At 38.2% G+C, this 22,515-nt stretch overlaps 1 protein-coding gene across 1 annotated transcript in view; it reads left to right on the forward strand.

Moving 5' to 3' along the window:
- C5 (complement C5) overlaps positions 1-22,515 on the forward strand; it is a 1,726,304-nt gene that overhangs the window by 465,432 nt on the left and 1,238,357 nt on the right. Inside the window, exon 13 of the mRNA XM_044057986.1 lies at positions 18,446-18,655. Within this exon, the coding sequence (XP_043913921.1) occupies positions 18,446-18,655 (210 nt within the window). The remainder of the gene's footprint in view (positions 1-18,445; positions 18,656-22,515) is intronic.

The raw sequence follows: 22,515 nt of genomic DNA on the forward strand, positions 1-22,515 counted from the left end.
CAGACTGCTTTGAGGCCATATCCCTGTATTCTGTCTCTTACAGGCTGTTGAGAGGATATCTATGCCTGGCATACAAGGCATTGTCAGACCCCACTCTTATGGACCTTCTGCATATCTGCAAAACAAACAGCACTAGAATTACCTATTCTAAAGACTTAAACCTTGCCTGTGATATAAACAGGACCTGCTGGAGAGACAGTTATATATTGCAGGATTACCCCTTCTCTGGAACAGGCACCCCACTGTTGAGAAGCAGAGTTCCTCCCTAACCCATTTCAAGTGTAACTTGGACAATCAGATGGGGAATAGGAAATTCATCCCTGGCTTGGTAACTATGTCTCTAATGGACACAGGTACACTGTAAATGGTTCATCTCCTAGGCCCCTGCTTGTAAATGTTTCACCTCCCAAGCCCCTGATTACACTTATCAAGGGTACCAGAATGTGTTAGTGATTTGGGATGTATGACTAAGCTTAAAAAGGCCCTTGTGGTCGTTAGCCTAGTAAACACCTATGAAGAGCCTATTTTCTCTTATTAGAGTTTGTTTATATTAGAGATCTGTCAAAGGGGGTGGTTTCTAAACTTGGCATTGTATTTTGTGGCACATTGGGACTGAAGTCTTGATGCAGATACTGAGATGAGCATATAACCTTTCCAAGAATGTGGCAGTTTACTACTGGGTCCTTGGAGGAGGGGCTTTTAAACTTCATTAGGTCATCAGCTGGTGGAAACAAATTTGCTTTAGAGAAGTCTGTAAAAACAGTACAGTTTGTGGGCACATTGGATTTTGTCCTAATTGTGAAGATGAGTGAAAGGTGGTTAGACTTAATCAACAATGGGGTGACTATAGATGTAGAGCACAGAGCTACAATGTTTGTGAAACCAAGTCAAGTAAATTGTACTTACTGCATGGTGAAGTTCTAAAATCAGTCTGAGTGTACTACAATGCAACACTGGGCAATGTTGGCAGAGTGCTTAACCATTTTAAATCATAAACTTTGTCCACATTTCATTGTTGTGTAGTAGGCTGGATACATTTAAAACAGGACAGCTGGCAACCCTAATTGTACTCCTGGAAGAGGAGAGCATAATCTGGTTAAGTGAGAGCTGTCACTGACTAAATAGGAAGTGTTGTGCATATTTGTTTTCTGTAGTATAAGTATTACAATCTACAGACTGGTAATTAGCATGATCTGGGATAATAGTGTCTCACTGTATATTAACAGCCAATATTTACTTAGATATGCCTCACAGGCTGTGGGAGTCACAGAAGGGTTCTCAGGTTTTCCAGGATGTGGTAGGGTGTCATATTGCTGGTAACTAGGATATGGAGAAATTCCAGGTTGTTGTCTTGACATATAAGCATGAATGTAATTGATTTTAGGGGAAATAGAAAAATAGAAATAGAGCCACACCATAATCAGCAGCAGACATACACTCAATGGAAGGTCTGAGGAAGTGTCAGGAATTGAATTCTGTTAGAAATGACTCATCAATACACTGGAACCATGTTTCCAAGCTGACACAGATGCCAATATTTTCTATGGACAGAAAGGGTTCTAAAGAAGGCAGTGTCTTATTTAGGCTTCTAGCATTGAGCAGTGACATCTTTTTCAATTATCTAGGTTTTGTTTGATCATACTGGCAGATTCAGTAGACTGACATTGTCTAAAAAAGCCACAATCAAAGCGGAGAAGATTTTTGCTAGTATAAGAAAGCCCCAAGGGATGAGGTGCAGACCATCCCCCTTAAAGCATATTGGACTGTTAACCATCTCTTTCTAGGCAGGCACACACACTGGACCCACCTTGATTGACACCAAAAACTAAGCCAATTACTGAATTCAATTATATTTTTGTTTATATTGTGGCATCTGTTTCTGAGAATGTATGATGCTGCTCAAGAAGAGCTGCATACTAGCCTCAGAACTCAATCAGGTGTCTCATCATATAATCCCAAGGAAGTATGTCTCAAGTCATTAACATCCACACTAACAGCAACCAAAAACTATTTTCGATGTCAGAGACAGCCAGAAGGTTGGGGAGTCAGACCTTAAAAACTGTTTAATGAAAATGAATTCCATTATATGGTGCCAGGAACATTGTGACTTTTATAGATAATTTTCTTTTTGACTGAGTGTAGGATGTTGCTTGAAAAATGTTCAGCAAAAATCACTTTTACCACAGAATGCCAGAACTGATTTCATCAAAACATTTATATGAAATTCACAGAAAACCTCGGCAGGGCTAGCTGACTGACAGTGTGAATATTGGCTGTAGTTAATGGTCACTAATGATGCAACACCATGTCTCCATGCACAAAATGGGAAAATGGGGTTGATGCCTTTTAAGAATGATCAGATTTTGATATCTGCACATATCAGAATCCGATTACTCTCTTCTATGAAGAAAAAGGGAACACCATTAAGTACAGCTATGATGTGATATGAGAATATGGCTCTAGTTTCAGATTTTTACTTCTGTGTTGTTAGATTCACTACAGCTAGAGCTCAGCACTATAGTAAGAAGAGCTAATGGTACAATTTGATTTAGAACAGTTTTATAAAAATATGTTATTTTAAATGTGCTTAAAACATTATTGCTGTAATTGTTTCCCATTTAATTATAATATTCCCTAATCATGATACACTTTTAGAAGCCATCTTTTTACAGTTTATTATTTATAGTATTTTGATCAGAATATATAGTAGTTAATCATATTGATCACTACAGCAGTAGCCTCAGCTATATGGATTATATCGTCCTAAGGATATAACAGCTAACTAAGTTCTGTCATAAACTATACACTCTGTTTCCAACAGATTACTGAGGGTAATTTATGCCTGGTATAGAAGGCATTACTGGATCTCGCTCTGATGGAGCTTTTGCAAATCCGCAAAATGAATAGCACCCAGGTCTACTACATCTAAGTTTGCTTGTGACTTAAATAGGACATGTTGGAAGGACAGGTATGGATCTCAAAGAATACCTATTCTCTGGAATAGGCTTCTCATCCATATGAACCAGAGCCCTTCCCTGACCATATTCGAGTGAAACCTAGACCAGTGGATGGGAAATCAGAAATTAACCCCTGATACAACACCTATATCTCTGATGGACAGAGTTTGCCATTAAATCCCTCCCTAACTAACAGAATAAGAGGAGAAAGCTACTACATGACAGAGCAAAATCCCTAAAAGGGAAGGCATCTCTGATCAATACTAGCAAAAAACTACGATCACTCATAAAATCATCCAAGGCCAACTTTGAGAGAAAAATCGCTAATGACACAAAAGACAATCATAAAGCCTTCTTTAGCTATGTTAGAAACCTGGGTGGAAACTCCCAGATATGCTCAGAATTAGTCCAAAATGATAAAAAAATCACTGAACCCACAGACATTGCCAACATACTGGCAGACAGGTTCAGTGCAAATTTCTCCCCCCCCCCCAAAAGGAGAAATATCTATCCCACCAGAGTCTAGCCTCCCAAACATCTCAGATGCCCAGGTGAGAGCTGCTCTCTCTAAAGCAAAAACACAGCATTAAATGGGACCGGTTGATGTCCCCTGTTGTGTGTTACACACACTCAATGAGGAAATAAACCCAAACATAGGGTTGTTGTTTAATTTTAGCCTTACTACAGGATACATACCCAAAGAATGGCGACGGCAACTGTGGTCCCACTCCACAAAGGCGGTGCTTCTACGGACCCTGGAAATTACCACCCCATAAGCTTGACGAGCCTTGTCTGCAAAGCTATGGAGAGGATCATAATGGAACTCATAAATAAAGACATTGGGGACCTACAGACACTGGATCCTACCCAATTTGGCTTTGTCAAGGGCAGATCCTGCCTCTTGAACTTGGTCGACTTTTTCGAACAGTCACTAAGGCCATTGATGAGGGTAAGGCAGTTCACACAGCCTACCTTGACCTAGCAAAGCATTCGACACAATACCCCACTCGGGCATCATAGAAAAGCTCACCAGCTTAGATGTAAACCCATATGTCACAAGATGGGATGCAAACTGGCTCAAGGACAGAACACACAGGGTTAGAGTTGCTGGTGCCATGTCAGACTCTAAGCCGGTCACGAGCGGTGTCCCACAGGACTCAGTCCTGGGCCCCTCTTGTTCGGCATTTATTTTTCTGAAGTGCAGGCAAACATAGGGGGATTGTGGCTGACAAAATTTGCAGATGACTGCAAACTGGGCACCATAATTGACACTCCATCAAACACAGACATCCTCCAGAGAGGTCTCATAGAAATGGATAACTGGTGCCAGAGCCATGGCCTTAAGCTAAATGCCAAAAATGTATAGTCATACCCTTTGGGAAAAACAAGGTAACCCCTAATTACCACATAGGTGGTAATCCATTAAACACGGAAGAAGTTATCAGGGACCTGGGGACCCAAGTTGACAGTAACCTCTCTTTTGACACTCACATTGCCAAAGTGGTTAGGAAGACCTTCTACATTGCCCACCTGATCATGAAGGGATTCACATCCAGATCAGGAGAGGTCATTGTACCCCTGTACTCTTCACTTATCAGACCAATGATTGAGTACAACGCCCCATTCAGAATGTACCTTACCCGACACCAGCAGCAGTTGGAAAGACCCCAAAGGTTCCTCACCAAAAGGATAAAGGGGCTCAAACATATGTCATACGATGCCCGACTGAAGAAACTCCAGCTCTATTCAGTCGCATACCGTCTGCTCAGAGGTGATCTGTGCCTGACATACAAGGCCATATCCAAACCGGAATTAATGGACATGCTCCACCTCAAAAAATCCAAATCCACCAGAGCCACGGGAGCAAGAGACTTAAACCTCAACACGGATATAAATAGGATGTGCTGGAGGGACAGATTCATCACCCAGAGACTCCCTACTCTATGGAACAGAATCCCAGTCCATGAGGCAGAGCCCCTCACTGACTCTGTTCAAGAGAAATCTTGACGAGTGGATGGGAGATTGTAGGTTTACCCCGGGAATCATCTCTATATCACTGCTGGACAGAGGCACAGCAAACTAATGGGTATAGTATTCTCATCCTAAGGGGTGGTGAAAGCCACACACACTCTGGCTAGGCTTATAAATGCCCTAGGGCAGATAGCCTAGTATGAACCTATGAACCTGTTAAAATAACTTCTATGGCACAATAACTTGTGGGATACCTTTGAGTTGCATGGCTGGGCTTATAGAGGCCCCAGTGGTTGTTTGCTTAGTATACACAGTTTACACCAAAGTACCTATGAATGTGTAAAGCATAAGAGCGCCTTCCATGCACCCAAACTATTAGTCAGCTCAAGCAGAGATGAGAAAAAGAATGGTTTGCCATAGGAGAGAACTCCTCTTACAAGCTTTCAAGGATCGCGGGTCAACTAATGTTCCATTGCTGGGCAGATAAGTTCTATTTGGGAAGAAAAAGATTTCCACTCTAATTTTATGACAGAACATTAACTTTTTTTCCTATGAAAATAATTTTAGGCTAAAAAATGTATTTTTATAGACTGTCATGTAACATCTGGTAAATTTTGAATAGGAGTGTTACTCTACTTTTCTGAAAAAAGTTGTTAAAACTAAGTTAAAATTATTTTTTACTGTTAAAATTTGTGTTATTTTACTTTTGGGAGCTGCAGTAAGTGTTTAAAGTTCTTTTCATTGTGCTTTTGATGGAAAAAGTGACTTTTTTATATACCTGTTTCACTGACTACTGCTGTCAAGTTTCTCCAGGAATTGGGCCTCTTATCTGGCTTTACCACTGAATAACCTACCAGTTCCTTGATTGTTCCTTCTTGCAGCCATTACAAAATAAATAAAATAAATAACAAACAGCCTTTGCCACTTCAGCTGACTACAAAAGTGCCTCAGCCACAGATTGGTGATTCTGCTGTGGCCATTTCTAGTTACTTAGATCATTCTTCTTTTTCCTGGCCCACTATGGTGTACTTCCTACAGCCACCATATCTCTGAACTGTTCAGATTTTTTCCACAAATGCATAATAAAAGTGAAAGTACAAAATGATTGCAGACAATACATCATGTAATACATAATTGAGTAAAGGTATCCAAACTTTCCAAAGAAAAACATTTGCAAGAAACTTTATGATTTACAGTTGAGATGGTTACAACATATCTAAGGATTACTTAGTGCAGAGTTATGCTGAGGATGTTGAGAATTAGGATTGTATATGGAAGAAACCTTTAATTGTCTAGACTGGAAGAAAACAGAAAAATGAAAACGGAAAAAATAAAAAGAAAGACAAAAGAAAAGAAAAAACTTTAAAGTTTTCCAAAAACTAGAGAAAAAATATATATATATACATTATATACAATATATACAATGTTGGAAGCCATCCTTTTGTTGAATCACAGAAGTGTGTTTTCTATATCAGTGATACAACTATTTATGTTCAATAACATAGAGGATTTATTTAAAATCAGCCACCTACCTGACATTGAATTTTAAGTATTCTGTATGTTAATCAAAATTGTCTCTAGGAGAGAATTCCAGTATGTTTGGAAGTATAATCTTTTTTTAATACTTTTAGTAGCTAGTTTGTGAGAGGTGATATATTTAACTGCCATTTCTTTAAAGTTGTTCCATGAGATGTTTTTGCTATTGACCCAATTCTTAACTATATAGAATTTAAGTAGTGCGCATATTGTAACTAAGATATGTTTGTGCATTCCTATGATTGAACTAGGAATAATATGCAGGATCATTGTTTCCCATGAGAGAGTGGTTTTTGCTTATCCAACGTTCTCTAGTTACAATCTTAGAGAACACCAGAGCTTGGAGATTTTCTCGCAGCTCCAGAAGTTGTGGAGAATATCCACATCTTCCCTAGAGCAGAAGGGGCACAGTGAGCTTTTTTTTGTAACCAATTTTTTTGAGAACAGCTGGGGTATAATATGCATTATTGTTAATCATCAGTTGTGTGTATATGAGATTTTTGAAAGGTGTAAGTTTTAAGGTTTTATTAATGGCCTCTTGTTTTTGTATTGTAGAGATATTATTATTTACGTTTTCCCAGTATTTTGAGTATAGTAACGCTGATTGGTGTTCTAACTCATTTATTAGTTTATATGAATTTGATAACATTTTTTCATTCGATTTTAGAGCTTTGATTATGTTTTGAGTATTTTCTATATTTTGTGTTTCTATTTTGTGGTTTGAATATTTTAGGTTTATTATTGATATCATTTGTCTAAGAATGTAATTATAGCAAGCTGGCGACTTGATTTTTTCTCTTAGTTTATCAAGTGTGTCATCTTTGTACTGTAAGATAGCCCATATTATTAGTTCTTTAATTCTTGGGAATGGTTTGAGATCAATCATTTTATTATTTAACTTAATATTCAGGTTGACATGTATAGGTTGTAACAGTACTAACAAATTCTGCAGACTGAGAGAAAGAAAAAGGAATTGGAATGCAGTAATACCATTTTTAATTATTGGGTGTAGTTTGTGAAAAAAATTTTGTTGGGGTTGGAGGAAAGGAACAGCTTTGGGATTTATGTTTATGGAATTTAATAAATTTGCCCAGATTTTAACCCATATTGGGTACCAAGTCTTTTTTGCAATTTGGATCAACCTGTTTGCTTTGATAATAAGGTAATATAGGCCAAAATCTGGTAGCCTCAGCCCACCTTTTATTTTTGGTATTGTAAGGTTTTTGTAGCTTATTCTTGTTGTTTTAGGGTGCCATAGGAATTTGGAGAGGGCCTTTTCCATTTCTTTGAGTAGTTTTTTTGGTAGTTTGAGGTTAATAGAGTTTAGCTGAAATCGAATTTTGGGAAGAATGTTCATTTTGATAATGGCAGATTTAGAGAGGAGCGATAGGTTTAAGTTTTCCCATCTTAAGATGTCTTGCCTAATTTTATCCCATGTGTTTAGGAAATTTGAGCTATGCATTTCTTTGCAAGTATGAGAGAAGTGTATGCCTAGGTATTTCAGCTTATATGTTATGGGTATGTCGACTAAAGGGAAGTACGCTGTATTATGGTTCATGGGATTTAGAGGGAAGATTGAGGATTTTTTGGGGTTCATATTATAATTTGCAACTGTAGAGAACTGCTCTATTGAGGAAAGAATTTTTGGTAAGTCTGTATTAGGGAGTTCGAAGTATAAGTTTATGTCATCAGCAAAAGCTGAGTTTTTTACAATTGTGTTATATACCTTTGGGAAATGGTGGTATGTGTTTTGGGTGATATGGAGTTGTAGTGGTTCTAGATAAATATTAAAAAGGAACAGAGATAGTGGGCAACCTTGACGAGTTTCATTTGTGATTTTAATAGGTTTAGAATACCACTTGTTAATGCTTAGCATGGTTGTGGCATTGTTATAAGTCATCTTGATGGCCATTATAAATGAAGTGGGAAAGTTGAAGTGTGACATTGTTGAGAAAAGAAAATCTTGGTCCACATTGTCAAATGTTTTTGAGGCGTCTATTAAAGGGTGCATATCTTGGACGATTATCTTTAGTTAAGAGAGAAATTAAGGCGTCTAACATACAGGTATTATCGCTTAGTTGTCTTTTTTTCATGAAGCCCATTTGTTGCTTCAGATTTTTCATCTGCTCCTCATAAAATCTGTAGTTTTCTGGCAAATTAGTGAGGACTGAAATCTCTAAATAATGACAGACGTTTAAGTTTCAGACTTCATATCCTTCAGAAAATGCATAGTAACTCAAACACTTTTATTCTAGCAACTTTGTAAGTTTACATCAGCAGTATTTAAAATGTGTTGCTATTTGTAGGCCTTTGTCCCCCCATTATTTTTGGCTTTGTCCAGATTTCTTGTGTTAAGAGGTTGAGAGATATGGATCCACCATAGACTAGAGGTTATACACTTCCTCTGCAACTGTTGGAGTGCCCTTGGTGGGCAAGGAAGAACCACTCTTGTCAGTCTTGGAAAAAGGAACATGAAATTCCACTCTGTCTAGCCACAATGGTGTCTCTGTTTCTAGAGAGGTTTTGCCTGTCCAAAGTGGATCTTCTCCAGAAATTCCTGCCAAAAAGAAGCATAAAAGTCTCCTAGTTATTTTGGACAGGATTGATGAGTGATTTATTTAGCTTGATTCAGGGTTTAGTTCAGGCCCTGGACCCATCCAGTTCAGATATTTCTTTTAAAAGAAAAAGAGATTCTTCATTTTCTGAGGAGGTTCAAGATTTTGAAAGACAAAATGATTGTGATGGGACAATGTCTGTTTACTTTTCTCCTTAGATTTCTGATTCTGAGGAGAGTGTGGCTTGTGACAATCCCTTTGAAGGATATTCCTTTTTTGAAAATTTTCAGAGTGAATCAGTTGTTTCAGTGGGAACATAATATTCCACTGTGTCTTAAGAAATATTATGAGTCACTGAAACCAAATTTCCTGAACCTACTTCAGTCCCACCTACAATTCCAACACTGGCAAATGTGTTTACTGCTACCTGTAATTTGCCTCACAGACAGCCTGCTGCCCCCAAGAAATCAGAGAGATTTATAAAGCCCCTTAATCTTATAGGTTTTTATGTTCAACCCCCCCAGATCAGACCCAACACTGATTGCTCTCGTTACTCCAGCTGCTGCTAAATATCTACTTAATGCCAGCCTCTCCCCTTCTGATAAAGATGGGAAAGCTTTTGATAGATTTGGGGGGAAAGTGTTTTCTTCTGCAAAACTTATCTTTAGAAATCTTAATTGTCAGGCTTGTATGTTAAAGTTTATACTTGCCTCTTTTGAGAGTATGAATAACATTATTGCTTCTTTCCTTTCATCTAAAGAAAAAACATATTTGTATAATTGTATTGCTTGTGTGTGTCAAGTATCTACCCACGCTTTGAAATGTGCTTATGATTAGGCTGATGCCACTTCTAGGGCTGTTGCTACTGGAACTGTTATAAAGAGGCTTGCTTGGCTGTATACTCACAGCCTTCCTGAGGATGTTGAATTTGAAAGTTTGAATGCTCCCTCAGACAGAAGAGGTAGTCTTTGCACCACCTGTGGCAGAGGTCCTCAAACAGTGTGATGATAGGGGCAAGCTAATTCAGGGAATTTCACAGATTTTTCAGTCTTTTTTCTCCAAGCTTGTCAATGTTATCTTTACAACATTTTATAAAAAGCAAAATAAGCAGACACAGCAGGCTGCTGGGAAGCAGGTTTTTAAAAAGAATGACAGGGAGGCTCTAACAGTAGAGGAGGAACCACCCAGAATAAAGGAGAGTCCAATAAGTCTGAATTACTATTTTCTGAATATCTCCCCCACCCCCAAGCCTGGCAAGCCTTTATTCCTTCCCAAAAATCTGAAACTCCATTTCTCACTTTGGCAACAGACAGTTTCAGACAAATGGGTTTTGAAAGTGATAAATCATATATACAGATTGCAGTGGAATTTTCTTCCTCCCTTTCAAGAGATCCTTCCTCATCCACCAGATCATACATCTCTTTTTCCATCTGTTATTCAGTAGCTGCTGACATGGGGTAATAGAAAATGTCCCTCCTGCTCAGACACGAGAACGTTTTTATTCAAGAATGTTTTTTATTTCAAAGAAAGAAACTTCATGGAGTCCAGTTCTGGACCTTTCCTTTTTAAGTCCAAAACCTCCTCCTGCACGAACGGCTGGTGCACGGCTTAAAAAAAACAAACCAAAGTTAAAAAAGAAAAGCCAGCACTAAACTCCTGGAATCAGGCAATCTTCATTTAATGTCCAAATTCAAGACAGCAACATAACATAACCGTAAACCAACATGGTTGTACCGGTTTCGGTAAATCCTTCATCAGCAACCAAACATGATGTACAAAATAAAGACAAAAACTAACTTCCTGTCTTGCAACTTATATAAACTTCATATAGGAAGCATGGAGCGCCCTCTAGTGCATCAATAAAATAGTGCACTAGTTCAAAAATACATGAAATGTGTTACAAATGAACCCAGTTGTCCCAATTATATAAATGAGTATATAAACCCAAATATAACAACAAAATATAACAACAACTATATGAATTGGATGCCTCAAAATTGATCATTCAAGCCAGGGGAAAATAGAGCCCCTAGTTTGATGATCCACATTTTCTCTTTATAAGTGAGCTTATCATGTAGAACATTTAAGAGGCCCGGGAAAAAAGCTCCACACAGAATATACAAAAATAAATATCATTCTTGAGAAAAAAAACACTTGAAAAGTTAGAGTTATTTACAGTAGATCAAGGTTTGGAAGTATGGCAAGAAGAGAAAAAAAAAAAAAAAAAGAGGGGTGAAGAAGATGGTCAGTCAGGGACAGACATGGGATTGTACATGTCTGTCCTTAATGTGATCAATGACCATAAAACAAAAATTGCCCGTAGGGTGTTTAGAAATGTGTTTATATAACGAACTGGACCCATTTTTGTTTTTAATATCACTAAGATGTTCCCCTATCCTAACTTTAAAAGGACGGGAAGTTTGTACAACATAGAAAGCTCGACAATTGCGCTGGGCCAAATAAATCACCCAAGATGTACTGCAATTGGCAAAACATAATATATCATAAACTTGTGGACAATTTTGTGAAGAAAAAGTCTGACATTTCAACACCCTAGGGCAGTAGGTACAATGACCACATGGATAGCATCCAAAAACAGGGCCTGTAAAAAGGTGAGCTTGAGTAATGGAACATGTATCTCTGTAATAAACCTTCTTTTAATGACTAAAAAGAGAGCCCAAAGACTGCCCTTTCCGAAATGAGTAATGACACCGGTCCCCTACATATTTCTGTAAGACATTATCCGATTTTAACAGATACCAATACTTACGGATAATGTTCATGAATCCAACTGTATTCCTCCCATAAGTTGCAACCAATCTAAGCAAATCAGACTTGACAACACCTCAGATATGACTTTTTGCCTCCAGTCACAACAATCATTTGGCAATAATCTGTTCTAGGATTCCATGCAAGAAGGTCTGGAAAACAGGTGCTTTTTCTTTTCCTTGGACAGACATGTTCCTGTATGCTTTTTCACCCTTTCTGCTAATATTCAGGGTCATTTTGAAGATTGAGAAGGAAACTACAAAGATAACTGTCTTTACTGCCTTCTGGTCCAAGCAACAGTGGTTCCCCCTTCTTTTGGAAATGGCAAAGGGCAATTACCACAAACTTTCCCACAGGCTGGACCTACTCACACAAGACAGGACATGTCTGATACAGCTGAACACCAAACAACTGGAACTAACTGGATGATAGTCTTAATACCTTTTAGGCACTAATTTTCTGAGGATGTTCAGCATATATTAAAGGAGGCTAGAAAATCTGCTGCTAGGAAATCATATATTAACAAATGGAAAATAGGATGAAAGCACTGTTTGGTTTGAATAAAGTATTTCTTCTGCAAGTCTCCACATCATTTTACAGCAGCAGGATTGTTATCTCTTGGGATTGTTCAGTCTTCCTTTGGTTTTCCTGGTTTGTGTTTAATTAAATGGAAAATAATTTTAGTTGGTGTCAAGACAAGATATTTTTAAGACTAGTGTTTCTCTGATTCTGCAATACTTGTGTGAGCTATAATCCTCTGGCATAGCTTATTCTTCCATCAAGGTGCACCTGTCAGCCATTTCATCATGTACGCCCATGGAGTCTATGTTTGATTACATTCACATATGAACATGTTTTTGAAAGGGGTGCTACACACCATGCCTCCTAGAAAACAAGTGGCTGTTCCTTGGGTTCTGAATTTTAGCTTGGAAAAATTAATTATGGCTTCATTTGAAACAGCTCATCAAGCTGACTTGAGGTTCTTAATATGCAAAATACGTTTGCTCACTGCTCTGACTTCTGCAAGAAGAGTATCTGAGTTGCAAACTTTTCATGGGGCAACCTTAAATTATTTTCTACAAAGATAGGGTTTTCTTAAGAACTAATCCCTCATTTATGTGTAAGTATTAGCCAAGAGTACTTTGAACCAAGTTATCCATGTCCCTGTTTTCTTTCCAGAACCTATAAATGAGGGAGAAAGGATATTCAATATCCTGTAGATAGAAATGTACATTTAGCTTTAACCATCCCATCTACAACTATATTCCAGCAACCTGCAACAGACTTATTAAAGATATTGCAGACATCATTCTAACAAATCCTAAACCAGTTACAGTTCTAAAACATCTGGTTCCCCTGAACTGCAGAGGAGAGAACCAACACCATAGCCATTTTCCTAAGGTTTTGGAAAACACAGAATGTATTATTTATTGCTATCAGGGGTCCTTCTTGTTCAGACAGCCTCCATTACATCAATACACTATATTACATTCCTTGAACTGCCAGGTGGTCTGTAATGCCTAGGTCATTATAACGTGCTTGTGTATCATCCAGGCAGCACAAGACTTGCTAATATGATAGACCTCTGAGTTATACTAATGTTTCCTTTGAGAGGCTTCCCACATGGGTCACCTGGTAAGCAGGTCTATACACATAGTTAGCATGCATGTATGGAGCTGGCTGCATTTAGTATGTTGTGTGTTGTGTGCTGCAGCCAATGTTGGATATGCACTGCAACCCTGGTTGATGACTAACACACCAAACTCTGACCATCCATGGAATGGTCTATAAAATAGCCCATGCAGAAATGCAAAATGTAGTGGAGCATTTATACAGACTACTGAAAGAATGTCTCTCATGCCTAGACAACATAGGAGGGGCACTCCAAAACAGTCCAGTCAGATGCATCAATATGTTCTTTGTGTGCCATGATACAGTACATGGAATTTCACGAACAACTGGAAAAGCAAGTAACATCACGGCAGGATCTTCAATACAAATCACATCAGCAGAAGGGCAGAGTGGATCATCAGGGGAGGAAGGTGCAACAACATAGCCATAACCATGGTAGAATTGGTAGAATAATTTGCAGACCTCACAAAACTGTGGCATCAGGTCCACAAATCTGTGCCATTACAGAGACAACACAGAAAAAGTGATGTGTGCATGATACTAGAACAAGGGCTATGCAGACAATGCATGGATGAACATGCTATACATCAGATGTCACCATAACCACACAGCAGATGAGTAGGGCACAGTCATCATCACTTGTGTAGGCTGGTGGAATGTAGGGGAAACTTGACTACAATACTATAATATGGGGAAGTCATGTAATGTGAACAGAGCAGTCAAGAACTTTGGGATGCTGTGGAGAGTCAGGGGTCACATTCCCCACTTGTGTGGTTAAGCTGCCACAGCAAGACACTGCTGATGTCCAATGTCTTGCTCTGCAATATTGGTGCTTGATGTGGTCTATGGCAAGGAATGCGTAGAACTACAGGACCATGAACATGCACCCTGATGGGGTGTCTCATGTTGAGCTTGATAACCACCATTGCACATGACCTGGAAAATGGCCAGGTCATGGACAATGATCTGGGTGGCAGGGTGTCCAAAAGTGAGAGTGATGCTGTCTCAACAATGGTCTGTGGAGTTTAACTTGGGATGGTTTGTGGCCACTTCACATCCAGACCCACTGACAGTCAGAGTCTGTATTTTTGATGGAAGGCTAGATAGTTTTTGAAATGTATCTCATAGAAACACCGGAAGAGGCAACATTTACCAATCGTGACCTTAGCAGCAGTATTTGCTCTCTGTAACTACAATCCATGTCACTGTGCAGCTGGCGAGCATCATCCTGCAAGTCATTTGAACGCACTCATCATCTCTACCATTTTATTGGTAATAACCAGTCATGCCTGGACTTACTCACCTGATGCTGAGTGTCACAGCCATATCACAGACAATTCTCCAGTGATACTGGATCTGCACCCCCTCCCAATGTCATATACCTACTTTAGTGGTTGTATGTATGCCACATGCTGTGTGAGCTGGGGATACAGGTGCAGTCTGTGAGGGACTTATAGGTACAGGACATCCGTCATACAAAGGTAAGGGTATGTGCTAAGCTTTTATCTCTACAAGGGATTCTGTAAAGGTGGATGTGGTTGATAATCCCCATGCAGCCTTGTAGACATTATCATTGTGTCATCAGAACATGGCATATGCATTTTGCCATCATCATTTGCCAAAGATGTTCAACTGGTGTCCACTGTATGTTTTCCTGTTATGCTGGATCCTCCACCAGTTGAACTTATGAAAACATGAACACACAACTCCATTGGTAGATATCACATGTATGACTCCATGATCCCCTGTAGCATGTATACTGGTATACATTACTATACTACTCCAGCAGATGTTGTCAGATGTACCATGTCATGCAAGTTGTTTTCCTTTTCCTATATATTTTCACCCCCTTGCCTGCTGACCAACAAGCCATCCCCTAATCAGGATCAGCCCATTCATTCTTCTATATAAGGGGCATGTGTCCAGTACTGTACAGAGACAAGAGCAACCCAGGCAAAAGCCATTACACAGGCAACCATGAAGGTTGTCTGTTCTGCAACCAGCATCCTGGAAACTGAGGGTTATATTATGGTCCTAATCCTCACCCTTGTGGTGATGCATAATAACATGCATCGCCACTGAGACCACCTGTGACCCTCAACCCTGTGCATGAATACTGCTTTGCATGTAAAGAGAAGGGTCATCATCACTGGCTTTGGTGGTCATGGCACCTATGGGCAAAGCATGTTTGTGTGTGTGTGTGTGTGTGTGTGTGTGTGTGTGTGTGTGTGTGTGTGTGTGTGTGTGTGTAATATTCTTAACCAGATACATAACGAAGACTGGAAATAGCTATCAAATATAACTTATGCTATGCACAACCCCCCCCCCCCATTTACTTATTGCAGCCATGCCTCTACATATATCCCTGGGGCAACACACTTCTTATGGCAGCCTGAAGATTTGCCTTGGCAATGTGAAGTGCAATTTGGGGTGACTGGTTGCTTCACCTGACCTGCAGACCCCATTCATTAGTCTACCAGAGGCGTAACTGGCTCATAACATCAGCCACCCAAGAGAGAGATGCCATGCTTTGCTGTTCAGACTTTTCTCTTTTTTGTCTATGTATCTGCAATAAATTTTGGATTTTCACATTCTACTGTGTGTTTTATTTTGAATTACCTCACTTGGGCATGTCACTGGAATGTGACTGCTATTTTGTACATTGCTTTGGATTGTTTCTGGCATGGCATCCAGTCATGCCAGGATTCCCAGTCTACCTCCATTCAGGTGTTTTCCCCTTATGTGTAGTTTCTTATTCATCCAGACCACCATTTATCCACCCTCTGTATGTGTTCATCCACTGTCCTCTCCAACTTTGTATGTATACCACCACTGTGTGCTGCCCCTGCTTCCTGCCCTTCTCCCGCTATCCTATCCACAGCCATCACTACATTCTCCAGCTCCTCCTCTTCTGTAACACTTACAAAAGGGGACATTTTCCCACAAAACAAGAAAAAGTACATGCCCCCTCCCCTTTCATATATTATGGTTACCATTCTGTATTTCTTTCTATTTGTTATTCATCCATTTCCTTCTTTCCCATCAACCTCATTTTCTTACCATTTTCTATGGTGAACAGAGCTACCCCTTCACTGTGTACACTCATACTGATATATCAGTTGCCTGCTATGCTGCCCTTCTTGTGCCCACTGGGAGCTACATGCAGTTCTATGGCACTACATTGTACAGGTGAGCATTCACTGATTTGCCACACTAACATGTCTCGTCTGTGGCATCCGCTATTTTGTTTGCACAAACTGCTATAACTCTGCTCCTGCCTTAGAGCAGACCAGTGCTGTTTATCTCATTACTGCAATGTCTGTCTTCTCTTATGCAGTGCTTTGCTCAGTAGGCTAGGGCTATTTTTTGCCTAATACATATTTGATTAGCTGTGTGGCTCTTCATGCAGCCAACCCCTTGAAAATAAGCACTACACAGACATGCAGAGCTTGTCTATAGATCCCAGCATGGAACTTTTGTGCTTATTTCCAAAGACAAGGTGCATCTTCTTACAAAATGCAGAGTCAGGCACAAAGAGTGCTCAAACTAAAGTATGGGGAACATTTTAAGTACAGAAGTAATTAATTACACTGTGACTGTTGTTGCCAGGCTACACATATAAGACACTGTCAAAATTAAATACACGCAAAAAGGCAGTGATTTTTTACAGGTGTTCACTATGGAACAAACAACAAAGCAAGAACTGCCTTTAATGAAAGGAGTGGAAGATTTGCTGTGCTTACCTAATTAACAAAATTAAAACAAGAAAACAAATAAAAGGATATCCACAGTTGCAAGTGATAAAGAATTGTTTAATAACAGACTATACCAAGATCTGGAAAAAAAGTGTTTACTTTTGAGCATCTGTTACCTAAGTAGATGTTGTATAAAGCATGTTTCAGCCATGACACATATAGTAAGGTATCTGCAGCATAGATCGCAAGTTAAAAAGAAAACAAGAAATGTCGTCCAGCCAGTAATATAAATTATACAATAAAAGGTTATTAGTATTCCAAAACATGCAAGCTGATTGGACACTCAGTCAGCATGCCTGTTGTAAATTGAGCAAATCCCACTAGAAAAAAAGTGTGTCTATTTAAGTCTTCTTGAGTGGCTGGCTTTCTATTGGAATATTCTCCTTATTACTGTCCCAAAGATATTTTAATAGACTGACTGTTAAATATCAGAAAAAAATAGGAACTTCTGTAAAATTGCAAATATTTGCAAAGTATGGTTACTGACACTACGACTGATTATACTGCTGGCAACCATTTCTCTCAACAATCCACAGTTTTGCAGAACACCCTTGATTTTCCTCATTTTTTTGCCATATAACTTGTGTGCAGTCAAAAAAAAAAAACAGATTTTATACTTGAACCCCTCGTCTACCTACTGCACTGTACTGTGCAAATGTGCAGATGTATATGTATTAAGCATGTGCAGTACATCACTACAGAGTAAAGGAAGTGGAAGAACACTAAAGTGTCATTATAGAATGAAACTACTTAAGAATGGTAAGCAATATCTTACTTGCATAATTTCATTGTTTAATAGCAGTAATCCCGTTCTGAGTATGGGTATCCTAGGATTTATCTGTGGTTGGCCTTGTTTGATCACTCGGCTTCACCCTCATGATCAGACTACACCAACAATGAGCAAATCCTGAGATACCCACACCCAGTCATGGATTATTGCTTAAATAATCCATAAGGTTAAGCTCTACTTCATGCACAAACTAATATTCAAAGTCAAGCTAACAGGGAACCTACAGAGAGTGTAGGGTGTAGGTTATTTAATTGTAGCTACATTTACTGAATACAGATGTGCCATATTACATCCAGCAACATTTAAATTTACAGTTATGAGTTTCAAAAGAAGAGTAAAAACAATTACTGTGCAGAAAAGGGGATAGGAAAAGAAATGTAACTAATTTAGACTTAAGATCTTCAAACCACCCCAATGCACACATTATACAAATAAAACAAAACTGCACAAACTAAAACAATTTGTTTATTTATTTTTCAGGTCATATCGAAGGGGAGAATTACGCATTTCAACTCTGTATCCAGAATTCCCACATCAACATTCCAAAGTCTTAATATTCCAATAACCAGTGATATGATTCCTTCAGCACGTATTCTGGCATATTATGTTGTGTCTGGAGAAGGTACAACAGAGCTAGTTGCAGATTCTGTGTGGCTCAGTGTTAAAGAGAAGTGTTTGAACAGGCAAGAGGTAATGTTATCTGGGTTTAGAAGAGTGCATCCATTAATTCCTTATCAAAGTTGTTTTCCATTTTACAAAGCTTTACTCTTCTTTGATATTGTTGTATAAAACTTTGCTGTGAAGCCTATTATTCAACAGGATTTGTCTTCAAATAATGCTTTTCTTGCACAAATTTCACTGAAATGGTTACTATAAAGTAGAAGTGAATCATTTTTATAGATTAGCTTGTAGAAGCACTCATGATAAAAACATTATGGCCAATCCTTCTGTATTTGATTTGTATAAAATAGCAAAACCTGCAGAATAAAACACAGTCCAGGTACTCATAAAATTCCTTTAATATAAGGTAAGCACTTTCACCACAGCTTCATCAGACCATTAACAAAATATAACTTTCTGTTTGTGCTGTGCATAGGAACCTTAACTGTGTAGCTCTGAAATATACCTTCAGATCAGGTAATCCCAAACCATCTTGTTGTATTGGAAGGTTCACTTTATCCTACTTAACTCACCCACACAAATACACTACAAGAAATGGACAGAAAAAATTGCTTTTATCTTCTCTGAAGTAAGAACTATCTTTAAAGCTTAGAGCATGTTGCTTATTTTTCTTGGTAGCTAGAACTTATAGCCTGATAAATATATGATGTTTGTAAATAGACTTTAACTTTTAAATAGACTTTATAATAAGAATCAGAGACAGAAAGTGCATAACAAGGTGTGTCAAGCTTCTCTTCTACTGTCACATAAATAACTTTATACCTTATGCTGATATTCCCAGAGATGAACAGGTGGGTTTCATTTTCAGCCTCTTGTCTAACCACGGTGTGTACTCATAGCAATCATAAAACAAAAATCCAGTCTCTCTAACTTAATGAGTATTGCAGTAAATACGAAATATAACAAGTATGTGAATTAAATTCAGCTATTATCTTTTAAATTACCAGTTTGGTTAGTTATTTAACATATGATTTTGATGACTTTCAAGGAATGGACCTCAGACAGGTAATAATATAGCCTGAATGAGCACTCTTGGATTTAGTAGTCTTAGATAAGAAAGGAGACAGATTTCATACCTGCAGGTGGGCAGGAATTTCAAAAAACATATTATTTGAATTATAGCATGGTTTACAATCAGCCTAACTATAAAAATGAGCTAATAAACATTAACACTTTTGGCCGTGGTAGGAGAGACTTGAGAAAATTGAGCTGTGGCACAGGAAACCACAAGCAATCCATGAGAAAAGGAGGATGGAAGAATGTATATTATTTATTTATTAATTTATTTAACTGGGTAAGTGGACAGATGCTTGGGTCCTATAAAGTTATGTCATGGAAGAGGTGGTAGAGATACATAAAATTTGTTATCAGGGTAATAAGTTTTTGTGGGAAATAAGCATAAACATGAAAAATAAATATAACACTCTGGTTCTCAAACAAGGTAGTAGCAAAGCTAATGGTAAAAATTAAATGTTTAGGAAACAGAACAAAACAAAGGAGGAGGGCAACTGACTATACCATTTAGCACAGAAGGAAGCAATGAAGGTAGTCAAAAAAGCAAGCTTCTAAATGGATTGAAATGTAATTGAGTACATCAAAAAGAAAGATGAAACATTTTATGGAATCATAAGTGAGCAGAGTAAGGCAAAAGTGTGGCCAGTGAAGATTAATAAGATGGAATAGTTTTCTTGAACCAACTAGCTTTTCCTAAACTTATCCCTGAACAACAAACCACCCTATCATCTCCCATTACCCAACAAGAAATCATCATGGCTATCAACAAGCTTAAGCCCAATAAAGCCCTAGGCCTGGATGGCTTTACCGCAGAATTCTACAATGCTTTTAGTCAAAAATATCTATTTTCCTTCTCCACCTATATTACTCATAATGAATTGAAACAACTTAAAAAGAAATAAGTCATGGGCATTCAGAATCACCATATAGCTGAAACACCGGATGTTCTTAAGTGTCATTTGCATATCCCATGTGCCTCTGATACAAGAAATGTGAGGGGTCACTCAGTAGAAGTTTTAGCTTGGCTGGAGTTTTCATTTAGTTTTTACATTACTCATAATGGAATAAAAGATTTACACTTAAATGCCTCCAAAATGATTTTCATCCCTAAATCCTACTCAGATCTTAAAAACCCTTGAAATTCTAGGCCCATCACTCTTATTAACCTCAACATGAAGATCTATGCTTCTATCTTAGCTAACAGAATTAAACCTATTATCTCTACCATTATCTCCACTGAATAGTCAGGGTTCACTCAGAATAGACAAACCTTTGACCACACTCTTCTCCTTGACAACCTCTTAACCCTTTCTACCACTAATCACAACCGTATATATACCCTGGCTATCGAAGCCTCTAAATCCTTTGACAGATTGAATGTAGAATTTCTCCTCGCTACTCTCCCTAGGTTCAACTTTCCTCCAGCTTTCATACAATTCATTAAAACTCTATACTCCAACACCCATACTATCTTACAAACAACCTTTCTTCTCAAATTGACTTTAAAAATAGAGCTAGACAAGGGTGTCCAATGTTGCTCTACCTATTTAACCTCTATATTGAACCTCTTTTCCTGTTAATCACCCAAAAAAAACTTTCATCATACTCCCACCCTCTTCAATACTAAAATGTCATTCTCAGCCTTTGCTGATGACCTTAACCTCTATTACTCCCTCCCCAATTCTGAACTTCCAAAAATACTAGACTCAAGAGATAAATACTCATAATTCTCCAAATATAAACTAAACTTAGAGAAATCAACAATTTTTTCCCTTGAACCCTTTTTGCCGACTACCTAGCTGCCCCCCCCCAAATCAAAATTAGTGATTCTATACAGTATCTCAGTATTTCCTTTCACCAAGTCCACAACCAAAGCTATTCAAATAATATCTCCAAACTACGATCTAACATCCAACAAGATTTGAACAGATGGGCAAAATTACACCTCCCACTTCTTGCCAAAGCTGTTATAATCAAAATGAACATTCTACCCTGTCTACTTTATGTTTACAACACATCTAGCATAATAATTCACAACAATTTTTTTAAAACTCTCCACGCATCTTTCTCCAAATTCCTATGGTCCCCCAAATCAATTAGAATTAGCTATACTAGATTAACTCTACCAAAAGACAAGGGTGGTTTAAGTCTACCTGACTTCAAAATTTATTGCGATATTATCAATGGCAACAACATAGTAACACTATCTGATTATGCTCCCAATTTGTCTACCTGGTCTCCTACATGGGTAAAAGTATACTATAACTATATCAAAATATTTAGCTTTAACCCCAAAGCTCTCCCCTTGCTGAATACTGATAACCGAAACAACTTTGAATTACTATAAACTATTAAGCATAAAATAACTATTCTTTAGAAGATTTTCAAATCTCTAAAACTGTCCATTGCTTTTAATACCCTGCAACCATTCCACCTCAACCCCAACCTTAGATTGAACAACAAAATGATCAACCTGGATAAATATCCCCTTATCAGAGAGTTAACTATAACAGATCTCTTTCCTCTTAGAAATAATTCATTATCCTAAATAAGACTACTAATGTCTCTACCCAAAAGTTATACAAACATCTTGAGACAAATCCTTGAACTCTGTTGTAATACTTTGGAAGATACCTCTCTAAATCTAAATGATATTAAAGCCTGCAAATCCATATGGCACCTCCTCTTGCTTAAGAAAATGATTTCTAATTCATACAAATTTATTCTTTTTATCCCAACCCAAAATGATCAAATGTTTTCAAACTACTGGAAAGACCAGGATCCCTCCATTACCTCTAACCAAATCTTCTAAGCTATTCAACTCTCATTGAAACTTAATCCCCTTAAAAAACTTA

Source organism: Protopterus annectens, chromosome 16.part0 (genome assembly GCF_019279795.1).
Source record: "Protopterus annectens isolate FY-2018-M chromosome 16.part0, PAN1.0, whole genome shotgun sequence".
NCBI lineage: Eukaryota > Metazoa > Chordata > Ceratodontiformes > Protopteridae > Protopterus > Protopterus annectens.